Source organism: Sceloporus occidentalis, unplaced genomic scaffold (genome assembly GCF_023333645.1).
Source record: "Sceloporus occidentalis isolate IW3139 unplaced genomic scaffold, rSceOcc1.0.p SCAF_58, whole genome shotgun sequence".
NCBI classification, from domain to species: domain Eukaryota; kingdom Metazoa; phylum Chordata; class Lepidosauria; order Squamata; family Phrynosomatidae; genus Sceloporus; species Sceloporus occidentalis.
In genome coordinates, this window is record NW_028317038.1 from 1181566 (window position 1) to 1195804 (window position 14239).

Genomic DNA, 14239 nt, shown 5'->3' on the forward strand with positions numbered 1-14239 from the left:
AAGATTATCAGTAACATTCTCCCATATTGTATAAGAGCTATGGAATCAGCTGGCATGGTATAAAGTAAATATGGTTACCATTAGTGACGAGAGAGATCCACCGTTAAAGTTACTGCCCAGGATTAATGAGCGCGATGGTTACAGCATGGGAGGGTGCTAGAGAATCACTGCTGACCATTAGAATACATATAGCAATTAATTTAACAAAACAATGTTCTGCGCACATTAAGATCAGTAACTCTGTGCTGTTCCAGGATGAATCTTCTTATCAAGTAAAATCCATTCTTTATGCAGTGCTGTAATCCATATTTGCATTCATTGTGCTGATGCTAAATTTCCATGACACATGGAAACACGGGGGGCTGTTTTGTGGAGGCAACATATTGTGTGTATTTTTTGTTTGTTTCAGCACTTTAAAAGCCCACAGCACCGTGGGGAGTGCTGGCCAGAGTTTCTTTTCCCCTCATGTGCCCTTTATTATTTGTGTTAGAACAACAGCTGCACGAATCCATAAGCAGTGTGATTAGTGAGTGACATGCAGTGCTGGGCCTGCTTTGCAATAGAAATGACCAACAGCAACTCCCTGGTGCTCACCATCTTTGTATTAATACACCTCTGCTGTATAAATGAGGTGCTGCTGCTGTGCATAGGAGCTGCCCTGGAGGATTTGATTTGACAGCCAGATTTCCCGGCGGTTGCTCTCTTCGTTAGGCCGTGAGAAGTACCTAATAGGACAGAGCAAAGTGCTGCCTGTGTTCTTGTCCCTGGGACTGAGGACTAGCCATGGCAGACACACATCCAGCAGGGCTGATCATTACAAGCGTGTTTGGTACCCTGAGTTAAAAATGTCGCTTGTGCTCCCTCCTGGCCTCTTGCTATGACATGTCAGCCCTGTCGCACACATTACACGGGTAGCCCAGCGCAGTTTAAGCAAATTGGAGAGCCGATCCTTCTTGAATCTCCACCCATCCTTGTTCATTTCTGGCAGGAGAAAGACAAAGGTTTATTGGGATTTCAAGTAACACAGGTTTCCCCCCCATTATCCTAAAACCAGCCCTGTGAAATAGCAATAAATAAAATAATACATAATACCCATATTCTCAAATGAAAGTCAGTTAGTTTTTAGTATCTTTTTCCTATGTCTGTTAAGTAGATCCTCTGGTTTTTTTTAATGGGGAAAACATTTTCATATTTGTGTAGCATTCACCTTGAGTCAACAACAAAAAGTCTTCAAGCTGTATGCTAAAAGGTAGTTCAGTAAGATAATTGCTTCTAGTAGACAGTACCAAGCACGTAGTTTTACACTGGCCTCATGCACCAAGTGTCTGCAATTAGTTTTACACGTGAATATTGTAATATCTTAATATGAAAGCTCTGGCTTCTTCCACAGTGACAGCTTGAACATCCTGCACCTAGTTTCCAAATATATACAGTGCTGTGAAAAAGTATTTCCCCCTTTCCGATTATTTCTATTTTTGCTTATTCGTCGCACTTAAATGTTTGAGATCCTCAAATAAATTTTAACATAAGACAAAGACAATGCGTGTAAACACAAAATGCAGCCTTTCAAATATTGTTTTATCTATATCTATATCACCCACGTGAGAAAGTAATTACCCCCTAAACCTTATAACCGGTTGTGTCTCCCTTGGTGGCAACTACTGCAATCAAACATTTGCAATAACTCTGGCCACTCTTCTTGGCAGAATTGTTTTCATTCTGCAACACTGGAGGGTTTTCGAGCATGAACTGCTTTTTTAAGGTCATGACACAGCATCTTAATTTACCGTATTTGCTCGATTATAAGACAAGGTTTTTTCAGAGCAAATGGTCGTCTTGTAATCAGACCTCAAATGAGGTCTGACTATGAGACTAAGATCCAGATCCCCCACAGCGCTGCAGGGAACCTGGATCCTCCTGTCTGGTAACCTCAGCTGCTATAGTCTAATATTGAGGCTTTTTCTTTTTTTCCTTCAGATTTTGGGGGGTTGTCTTATAACATACGGTGACATGACATACGGTAATTCATGTCAGGACTTTGACAAGGCCACTCCAAAACTTCCATTATGGTTTTTTTGAGCCTTTCAGAGGTGAACTTGCTTGTGAGATTTAGGTCGCAAACTGATGGCAGACATTCTCCTTTGAGATTTTTTGGAGCAAAATTCATGGTTCCATGAATTATAGAAAGTCTCCCAGATCCTGAATCAGCAAGGCAGCCCTAGATCATCACATTACCACCACCACAGTGTTTGTCTTGGTATGGAGTGATGTAATGTAAAGCCAGAAGTTGGATCAACAGCAAGAAATAAACAGATATGGGAAAGGCTGAACTTGATGGACGCATGTCTTTTTTCAGCCTATCTAACTATGTAACGAGACCCATGTCTACCAAAAAGTTGGACTTTTGTGCGTTCGGAGGAATTTTGGTAGGCTGTCCAGTCCTGGGAAGGTTCTCCATTTGTAGGCAATGTCTCTTACCATATTTCGCTGGAACCCCAGAGCCTAAGGCTTTGTAACCCTTTCCAGACTGATAGATGTCATCTGTTCTTTGATCAATTTCTTTATATCGTGGCATCACTTGCTGCTTTTTGAGACCTGTAGCCTGCTTCAATTTGCAAGACAGATTCTATTTAATTGATGTTTAAAATCAAAGGGCTGGCAGTAATCATGCCTAGGTGTGTCTGGTGAAATTGAACCCGATTATCAATTAAATTTGGTTAACTGGTTAATTTAATAATATGGGGCAATTCGTTTTTCACATGAAATCATCTTTTACAAACTGCATTTTGTGTTTACTCAGATTATCTTTGTCTAAAATTAAAATGGATTTGATGATCTGAAACATAAAAGTGTGACAAATCAAGAAGGGGCAAATATCTTTTCAAAGTGCTGTAAATGTTTCAGGGAGGGGGATTGCGCTTACAGTAGTAACCTGTAATCATATATAAGCTTATCAAAATGTGTCAACTAATTGATCCTAATTACAAGAAGTGAAAGTGTCTGCTTCTATGGTATACACATAAGTTGTAATTAATTCATTTATAATGCTTACTTTAATGTGTAAAAACCATTGCATCGTTTTATTGCAGGGAACTGTCAAATGGGGAATTAGGGAAATTAAGAGATATGCTTTAAATTTGCAGTGTTTATCGGTACAATGTGACAGGTTATATTTATGGATCTATGTGAAGACTTATAATGCAATTTTATAGCTTTGTCCAGGATCAGAACGGATGTATCACTTTTAGAGCGGCATACATGGCATGATATTGTTTTGTGTTTGAGAAGATTGGGTTTATAGAAATAACCTTCTGTCTTAATCCTGACACCTGATTGTTTGCAGTACATGTCATATAATCACACATGTACCTTTAAACTGTCGCATGGGACTGGAAATGAATTCTGTCTCACCGTTTCCCAGTGTAGTGTTTGCAGCGCTCCTTTGCTGCTCTGTATGTCAAGAAGGAACGTCATCTTTATTGTCACGAGTGTAAGAGGCAGATAAATCTGACAGGTAGTCAAAGCACAAATGCCAGGACAAATTAACAGCTGAGAGTACATGGCACCAAACCATCTTCACAGTTGGGTCGCTCTGCATCAGATAAAGCTTCCTGATTTTTTCCTGGGTAAAATCGTGGAGAATTATATTGTTGCATGCTCCTTGACTGAGATCATTCTGTGTGTGAAGAAATACATTTTGTTTCTTTCCTGTAATGAGATTTACAGTTAACCTCTTAACAGGCAGATATCTGTCTACGTCAACAGAGCTCCTGATTTACCAGAATGTTATTCTTTAGGGACAATGGTGTTGCTTCAGTGAGCCGTCCACAATTCAGACTTCTCCTGAAATAGCTAATCGTACACTAAAAGTAAACTCACTAGTAAGAAAGTCAACTCCCGTAGCAGAAATCTAAAAAATGATCACCAGCCATGTATACATTTACCAGTGGCGTTTTTGGGCAGGGCAGGCCTAGGGTGGGGGCAATAGTCCTTCAGGGTACAGCTTTTACTGTTGGGCAATCAGACTCTGCAATGCAGAACTGCTCAATCAGACTGATACAAGCAAGATTTCTCAGATCTCCACAACTGGTGCACTTACACAATGAGAACTTTGCATCCTTGGTCCTCTGTGCTCAGCCCTTTGTTAGCATGAAAAATCTATGTTTAATGAATAAATACATGTACGGGGGAAAAAATATATAGAAAGATAGTCTATAAAGAATAGTTCGATTTACGTATTGTGTAGTTCGTCATCCCAGAAGCAGTCTCTCAGGTGGTAGCGTGAACGATGCAAACTGTCCCTGTGTACATCAACCGAACAGCTAATGCTTGTTGGTTGGTTTATGTAATTTCGTATGCATACTGACGCGTTTCGCCTGTGATTCGGCTTTTTCAGAGTGCAGCGATGACTGTCAGTATTCATGTCCTTTTATCAATATGCTGGTGTCTTAAATGCTTTGTAGCCCCCTTATTTGTAGCTGTGTTGTTTTTCCTTTTTTCTGTATAGAAATCAGATAGTATAATTATTGTGGTGCGCATCATATCATACCTACTCTCTCTGTATTCATTTATAGATTGAATTGAAAAATATTTGCCATTTCCATGTTCTATCAGTGATATTATGTAGATGTATTTATATGTATGTATGTATATATATATATATATATATATATATACACCATTCTTCTCTACAAAATAAATTTTTCTGCTTTCCAAACACACTTAAATCTAACTGTGATTAAAATTGAATGCAGTCAGTTGTCTGTGATTAACAGATAATGCAGCCAATTGCTCCGAACGATCTATATTTGCTTGCCAATCCAGTGTCACACTGAGTATAAATTGCTAATTTGCTGGTGTGAAAACTTCACAAAGACTGATGAATACTCAGTGTAATTCTCGATGCTTATTCCCTGCCACCTTGAAGGAAACGTCACAAAGTGTATATGTAAACCATAGGTAGCCCACTGATGAACTACAACCTCCATGATCCTGATTTTCAGGCACTCTGCTACCAGGCTGTCCCACTTGTGATCATGGGCTAGTTAATGAAGTCAGTGGATCTCCAGTGACCGAACCAATGAGCAATGAAATCGATTGAGCTTTGAGCTTTTGTAGCACAGACCTCAATCATAGCTCCCACATGGTCTGTGACACACACTGATGCAATGTTCTGCTTCAATGCTTTGCAAGGAGGAAAGGTAGGTGTCCTGTCCCTGGACTAATTGTGAACCCTTTCACACCACCTATATCCATGTCACCAACAAAGGTTGGGGCACCTGAAACATTGGGGCTATACAAATGACTAGAGTACAAGAGAGTTAGTTGTATTATGAAAACAGTAGCTGAAAAACTTCTGATCTAGAGCATACAATTAAATTATGAAGCAAAACAAAATTGACAATGGATTGCTCTTCTCCCATATGATATTACCATGTTGACCCATACATGCAAAGAACATGAGCAAAATGACAAAGGAACCAATTATGATGCTACAAAAAACACACGTATTTATTTTATGTTTGCTGTGAGATCGTGTTTTAGATTTACACCTTAATTCTTTATAGAGAAATCTTCCTTCAGAAGATTTAGAAATGAATCACATTTTCATTGTTTTTGTTATGTATTCTACACAAACCCCCCATTTTAGGTGTCTTTGTAATGTATGTATGTTAATGTTTTATAATGTTATTCAGTGAAGGGGGATGGAAGGAAAGAAGGTAGGTGAAACTGTGTGGAACAAATGACAAAAATAATTATCTTACCCTTTTAATGAGAAAAGAATTGTTCCTTGTGTTGTTCAATAGCATTTTCAGTGCAAGCTTTAAATGATATTGGCTGTTAATTCTATGTTGATGTTACAGGTTTTTGTGAGTTATGTGGGTGTGCTGTACACTTGAGTTCTAATTATGAAATATTGATAATCTACACAATATTTTAGGGCTAGAAACAAACAGCTTAGAATGTTCTTGGTGTAGTGTCCTGCAGCCCTATACGAAATAGGAATACAATATTAAGTTACATTGTTCTTCTAAATATATCTTAGTCAATTATGCAAATACACCCCTTTACACAAAAGTGCCCCCTTCTGACTGATTAAGGGGCATAAGATCATGATACACTGAGTGGAAAGAGATCAATGCAGTTTTGATGGTAAAATGATAGATATCATATGTATGGTTCAAAACTCTTTGGGGAGAGTGTTCAATTACTGGTCTCAAAGTATGTAGCCTCCAAACTGTGAGAGTAAGTTTCAGTGCAGAAAAAAGGTTTAATGAACAATAAAATGCCCAAACTTCCATATCACATACAAAAAAGGTTCCCAGAGGGTCTGTCCAGACCCTTCTGAATGCGCTGATGAGCTCTTCATGCATGTTTATCACAGGTACTGCAACCAGCAATGTAGGGCAAAGAAGCCCTACTCTTTCACTATGTAATCAGAAGTCCTACTTGCTGATCACTAAGTAATCAGTAGCAATGGCCATCCAAAAGATTGGAGAAATGGGAGAAAGAGTTTCCCAAGAAATACTGCATCTCCAGTAAAAAATAAATAAATGGAAGAAATTGGAAAAATAGGTGCCCGACCAACTTGTGCCCCTCCCACTACAAATATGCCTTAAAAAAACCTTCAACCTTTTTTACATAAAAAGTGTAGCATGTAATGGAGCATTCTTCCCTTATAAAGTAAAAAACCTATCCATGTGGTGTATAATTCTTGTATTATTGTTGAACATAAATCAGGGCTTTTTTATCAGTGGGACCTGAGTAAAATTGCAAACATTTTCTCTATTTTTTTTGCTGTTTTTTATGTTTAATTCATAGTAAATGACAGCGTATACAAAAAATGGTAAAAAAGAAAGCCCCATCTGTCCTTAACAATGTATAATTTGTGGATACACTAAACATGGAAAAGGGAAATCAAAGATAAAAATGACAAAAAAGCTCCTTATATTTAAAGGGGTTACTATAGTTTATGACCAGTAATAAGGCAGTGTAGAGACTAATATGGCCCATATCTTTGCTCTATCTCTAACCCTCCACTAGAAACTTTTTTTGAACATTGGTATTGATGATAGTGAGACTTAAATTGTGCCTTTCCTTTCACCAATTACTAATTTATTTCTTTATTTCCAGAATACTATTGAGGACAGATGATCACAGACCTTTCATTGCCAAATAGATATGAGCAACATGTAGAGTAAATGGTTAAAGTAAGAGAAACCCCTTGAAAATGTGAGAATAGAGTGTCTTGCGCTGTTCAGTCACTAGCCATCACAGAGTTTTATATTATCAAGGTTTTATGTGTATGGTTGTTGGCAGCATTTTATTTAGATTCCGCTTTGAGACCATCATCTTGATAAATGGTACCTGATACCAGTTTAGTCCGATTCTTTGAAACCCGTATCCGACCTAGAGTAGATGCTTTGCCTTTTTGGCTTCTTCCTTCTAATTGATCTTTGTATACTGACGTTGCCTGTATACAAGCTCATCTCTATGAGCACAGACTTTACCTTATTTAGCAGCAATTTGCAACTTTGATTGCATATTAATTCAGCTTTTATGAAGAAAACATTATTTCTACAGAAATCGTGTACTTTGATCTCTGTACTGGTTGCGTGCCATTGTCACTCTGAGGTTAGTGGTTATGTATCTTCTAGGTTGGAAGCTCAATTGATCAGTGCCCTCTCTACCTTTCGATGTGCTTAGTTATTCAGTTATTCTGGTGTAAAGTAGGAAGAGTGCTCTTATCATAGCAGCCATTGAAAGGGTTCATCGTGCACCAAGTAAAAATGTTGTACTTTCTTATCTTTTTTCTGAAGGATATACAAATTGTTGGTTAATTTATCATGTAAGAGTCTTCGTTCCAACTATCCATTCAAGCGTGATTTCACAGAAATCTTTGTGGATACCTTGCTACTTTGAATGATGATGCTCTTGCATATTCGTTGTGCAGTTATTGTAAATACGCCAGGGTACTGACACTAAATATTATAGTGTATAACTAACCTCATGATTGATTGTCAATAAATGTAAACTATTTAGGCGAAAGGTTGTCTATGCGTAGCTAGATTTTACTGGATGCTTTGACACCTCCAAAGCTTCTCTCAAATGATTTTTTGTAGCTTTTTGGCTTAATGCCATTATCTGTTCTGTATTATTTTGAAGAACAGATAAGAATGTGGGTGAAGTCACACCTTTAATATGCTGCAAAGGCATCTGTTTTGAATATTTTCTGTAAAAAAATAAAAAAAAAGCTATTAATGAGAATTAACCATTAGGAAGAGAGCCTAAAAGTCTCTTGGGCACCAACTGCTATTTCACACATACAAAAACATTTAGTTTTTCTGTTTTCGCTGGTGTGAAAATGCTACATGCTGTACTGTGAAATTTTTCGATGGACTGTAAGCTGGTTCAGTCCCGCGGGTTCTTAACAAGATAGTTTGCTTTAAACATGTGGAAGGAATAGTTGTTTTATAGGATTGTAGCAGTAGGTATAACGTTTGTGCTGACCCCTTAGGCTCTGTTACATGTCGCAGAGTAAACAATGCATCGTGGGTATGTTTTTCCTTATTTGCAGTGCTATAACGTAGTAAAAAAGGAAATGCTTTATTATGGACAGATCACCTTTCTTTATACAATTAGACCCCATTATGAAGTACTTTCTGCAGTACTTTTTATGTTACTATTAGGAGGCAGCTAATATAATTAATATGGGTTGGATTTCCAGCAAAACACTCTGGTAAATGCCTACTTAGAAAGATCTTTCCCAGAGGAAGAAAGTAACCTTTGCATACATTTAGCACTGACAACCATAAATGATGTTTTAATTACGAGTGATTAGACTTGTACTATGTGTTAAGTTTATGGTAGCACTTGAATTATTTTCTTAAGATGGACTGCGTGTTCTTGACATATCTGATTTAAGTTGATCAAGTTTGATGGAATTGTTTTAGTAACACACTGTGCAAGTCACACCCATCTCTGTTTTTGTATAGCATTATGGAGCCGTCAGGCAGTTTAGATGCCATACCCAGAGTGCCCATGGCAAAACTGGAGTGTTCCCGGGTATAGTCATTGTTTTGTGAATAACCCTTCTACTGTATATGCATAGATTCACTTTTAACTATAAGCAGCAGTTTCCCCGCTCCACTTTCACTCTACTCTTCCATCTCCCTTCAGTACTTTCCCTCTCTCTCCTTTTCCTTAACTCCATTGCGCCCATCCCCTTTTTGTAGTTGTTGCCCTTTCTTTAGTCTGTTTTCTTGCTCTCTTTCATTGTTCCAGTCTGTCTCGTTTCCCCTTTCTCATCCATTCTCCTGTACCCCAGTATCTTTCCACTCATGTGTACCCCACTGTTTGCCACCTTGCAAGTTCCTTGGTCATCTACAATAATCTGCAGACCCCATTAAAACCAGTTTACCAAATGTAAAAAATAATTTTTTGCACAGTAAAACATTTATTTGCTCTTTGGTAGAACCGTCAGAAGTCTTCTACTATCTCCAAGAAAGCCAGGATAATAATATATTTAGGGTATGTGTCAGCTCATACTAAATGGATTCAGAACCCTCTGCTTTTCAGTCTCATACAGAGATAGCTCTATAAACTGATCCTCAAAAAAATATTTTATTTATTTCATTGTCTGACCGTTCCCTCCCACTTTGTGTAACCGTTCATATATGAGCACTAATTAAGATGATTTTTCAGCATGAGTTCCCCTTTTGACCTTTCAGAAACAACGTGTTTTGCTGCATCAACAAATTAACTGCAAATCAGATGCTTCTTTTGTAAATAATATTTGCTTTCTCCAAATTGCAGCAACTATAGGATGCGTTATCGTAGATCTAAAAGATCGGAAGGGGCAAAACTCATCACTTCAAACTTTTACATTTTTTGAAGAACATCTACATAAAAGGGCAGCGTCGGCATTTGCTGTATCACTGCCACCCCTTCCTGGTATTTAACCTATAGAACCAATGTAGCCACGGGCTATACAAAGTGCTTTTGATGCAGAATCAGACAGTTTGGATGATTAAGTCAAATGAAGATTTTTAAAAAGCTAATTACTGATGTGACGAGAGAAAACAAATGAGTGAAGGAATGGAAAGAAATGAAAGGAAAAAATAAAGACAATGAATGGAAAGAAATTAGAATTAAATTTAATGATGGCAATAATAGAGGGAACTGAATAGACTCTGAAAAAAGCCTACAGTGTATCTTATTTGGAGGCAGTGAAAGGGTTAAATGGAAGCTAGCTTGCATGAATGATCCCGAGCTTATCAGATTTGCATGTTTCATTTTCAGAATATGCTGCAGCCTTTTCATCCCACAGGGGATCCTGCCCTGGCTATGGACGAGCTTATGTTCAGCCCGTAGAGAGCGCATGAAAACTTTCTATTGGAAAAATTGGCTTAAGGCAAGGATTATCTGTGTTTGAAACATTACTTCTCAGGGCTATCTCGTGTCCTTGGAGTAGCTGAAGGACATATGTGGGATAGGTAAATCTCAACGTTGCTGATATTTGCAATTAAAACGAGCCTTTGAGCTCCAAGTGGTCAGCATCCAGCAAAACGATAACGCATGTTTATCTTCACAGCATTCTCACTGAATGCCAACGTCAACTGAAAACTGTAACGCTTTTCTCAGGAAAAGGTTTCTTCTTTATATGTCTGTTATGTCTTTTTACTATTGCTATTTTAGCTTTGGCCTATCGGTTACACTCCACTGATGTGGATTTAATAGATTACACCCTGGCACTTCATTTTATTTTGAGTTCCTTTCCTGGATTTATTTGCCACTTGAGTTTATCATTTCTTTGATGTCAGTCATCCCTAGAAACCCCCTCTAAAATCTGTTAATCTTAGTCTTATTCTACCCATTTGTTAAAGCTAACTATTACACTGATATGGAGTTTATTCGCTTGGAGATGAGGCTAGATTAAATAGTTCAACTCACAAATCTATAGTGAAGGGCCCAACTTCAGTGAGTTTTGCCTGGAAGACCGACTGAGATGTCTCTTGGTACTTCGTCGTTAAATTTGAAGGTGGCTTTCAATTAACCTCCCTACAATAATTATACATACTTACCCCCCCATTAGGTTGTTCCTCCCTTATTGTGAAGTTACTGATTGCAGATGGGTCTGGGCAGTATTTGCTGATACGAGAAGATGGGTGCTAGCCTCAGAATTTAAAATTGATGTGGTATGCTACTTTTGTTACATGTTAGCTTCCCTGCAGTATGTTTTATTGTTTAGTATTATGAACACACTATATCTAGTTTTCATGAATAAATTGAGCTATTCTAAAAGTGGTAAAAGCGACGGGTCTGGAAATAGTACAAATCAAATAAAAAGCGATCTACCTTTTAGTGTACGTATATCTTTTGATTTGAGAACAGTACATAAGTACATTTTTTGTTTAATTTGCCACGCAGAGTGTCCAGGTACGGTCTGTAGTCAGTGTGTCTCTTACTGTCTGGCACATCTGTGAGCATCCTGTATCGGGAGGAAGAGCGTCCCACTCTTCTGTCTCTGCACATTTCAAAACCTGTGATAGAAACCATATGATCATGTTTTTGTCTCCTAGCTCAAAGTGGGATGAGTGAAACGTTCCAAAGTTTCCCATGCCAGACACAGATTTCTAGGCTGGCGTCATCCCAATGCTTCCACCTCCATGTTTAGATGATACCACAGAGAGAGAGATTAACAGCTTCACTGCCAATTTGCAGTGATTTTGACACGTATCTTCTAATAAATTGGTTAACAATAAAAATCTTCAGCTTTCCACTCACTGATGATGACCGACCTGTGCCAAGGACAAAGGCATTGACAAACGTTTATGCCAAAGGCAGCAAAAAAAAGTTGCATTGTGGCCTCTGCTTTGGAGGAAACATTGCTTTCAAACCTGAGACAGGTTTTGTGACAATATTAAGGTAAAAATAGCTTATCAGATAGTTCATAATACCTGGACCATTTTAGTCATCTTCATTGGGATATAGCAACGCAACTCAATGAATGACCAAAACATGATATTATTTTGAATGGGTGTATCAATATGTATCATCAAGCAAATAGTAAACGCTAGTCCATGTGAGAAAAACTAGAAGGGTCTTAATAATGAATACTTTAAGGCACAATCCAAAGTCTGCTTAAACAAGGGCAGAAAAGTAGCCTAATGACAGGTTACGATAAATCCAAAAATAGAATGTATTGATAGTTCTGTTATTTATTGTAGTTTGTTATGATTTATTTTTTTATCATGATTTATTTAAAAGTGTTTCACATTATAGAAACATGTTGATCATTATGCTAAAGCAGCGGTGAGTGTGCAATAATAATGCCAAATCCCACCCGCATTTTATGGAAGGGGACTTCTAGCATATTGGAGCCTGCGTGAGAACAAATAGTCATTCTTCTCATAAAGAAAACACTAACCACCTGATATTATGTAGCAATATGATTAACCTTAGACGTCTCAGTCCCATAGCAGATTTATTTACTTTTATTTTTTGTGATATGCATATTTGCAAGTTTTGACCAAACCTCAGGGTTGAGGAGCCCCACACAGGTGCCTCGTTAATTGTGGCCAAAGAATGCTTTCAATTGTTGGAGACTCTCACTTGGGTAAAAAATGCTGTCCCACTGATTTAGCTCCTTGATAAGCAAAATAGCCATAAAAAACATGGGAGACTTTGATGTTGTGGGGGGCTAAGCAATATATGGCCATTCACAAAATGTATGCCTCAGGTGTTCTGCTTTGTTTTGTGTACTTGTTGGTCGTTGTTCTAGCAGCAACCAGGGAACTTGAATGTGTATGCCTTTTGTGCTTTTCGGGTTGTGTGCTTCCCTATAGTTTGTATTTTATTTTTTTACCATTGCTCATGATCACAAGTAGGACCAGTTCGGTGCGGGTTTTTATGGTGATAATGGATAGTAGGATTACATTTCTGAACATGTACTTCATGTAACATACCAATCCATTCACACAGGTCCCCATGTTACAACAGATGGATGAAATGCAAACATTTTGGAGCTATTTGAGCTCCCATGGGCTGCAGAAATAAATGTAAGACGGTATGTTATAGTGTGTTTTTGGTATTGACTATTGACTGATATGTCAGTTTCCACTTTAATACAGCAGGAAAAGATCCCACCACCTCGACCTCCTCCTCCAAGGATCCGACGCGCCACTGTACCCGTGAGTAGATGCGAGTCTGCACTCCTCACTCTATTAACTTTGCCTGACTCGCTTTCAGTAGTCTAATAAACCTTTTTAGTTTAGGCTGTCTCTTAATGCAAGAGCAAAAATGAAATTTGATTTCTAAAACCTGACGTCTTAAAACTCTTCCCATGAAACTTGCATTTCTCTCTGCTTGGTATATCTAGGCACAATCTGTCTTGTTTGGTATCATGTCTGAGTGACGTTCTGATCACTGGGATTGTTAGATTAATGTGCAGTGTTTTCTTTGCTATGTTACTCTGTGTTTATTAAATAGCTACTCACCAACTAGCCAAAGACTAGATAACGGAACTGTATGTCATTCTTATGGAGCCGAGGTCTGCTGAAAACTCGGGTCACCCGGAGATATTACAACTCTTTAGAGATGAAATTATGATTCTGAAAATAATTTTGTTACTCACAGCACTACGATTAAATGCAGGTTTTATCTGCCGATATTGCAAACAGGAGTACATTTTGACTAATATTAATTAGTATATATTATCTTAACATCAGCAGGGCAGGTACAGAATGTTCTTCTGTGCAGGGAGACACTTTGGGGAAAGAATATATCATTACACAAAAGGTACAATTGAATTCAGTTTAAGATGATATGTCTTATGAATGGGGTGCTTCATAGAGACCCTATTTATAAAGCTGCCTTAAAACCCATCAAGTTGTTTTTTTGTTTTTTTTACTGTGTATCTGAAGCTCAATAGTATAGCCATTTATTTTACTGACTTCTCCCCTTGTAAACATAGTATTTATAAACCATATCAGCTTTCACCCTGTACCTGATGGGTTCCTAAATGTTGGCACGTTGCTGTTGCTACTACTGGCGTTACTGCCATTACTGGATTGCCCATAGCCAATCCTCCAAGGTCTAGAGAAATTAAATAAAACCAATATGGCTTGATTTGCAATTATCCAAATCCTGCAATCTATTAAACCAACTATAAATTGATTGCTCTCTTGAGCAAGGGTGAGTAGCTACCTGCTACTTATATGTAGATCTGTCTGCATGT

General features: G+C 38.0%; 1 protein-coding gene across 1 annotated transcript in view; it reads left to right on the forward strand.

Annotated features, from left to right (window-relative positions):
• Positions 1 to 14239, forward strand: part of LOC149287606 (DENN domain-containing protein 1A-like) — a gene marked incomplete at its 5' end in the record, with an annotated part of 204987 nt that overhangs the window by 175201 nt on the left and 15547 nt on the right. Inside the window, one exon of the mRNA XM_089492645.1 lies at positions 13134 to 13193. Coding sequence (XP_089348771.1) covers positions 13134 to 13193 — 60 coding nt within the window. The remainder of the gene's footprint in view (positions 1 to 13133; positions 13194 to 14239) is intronic.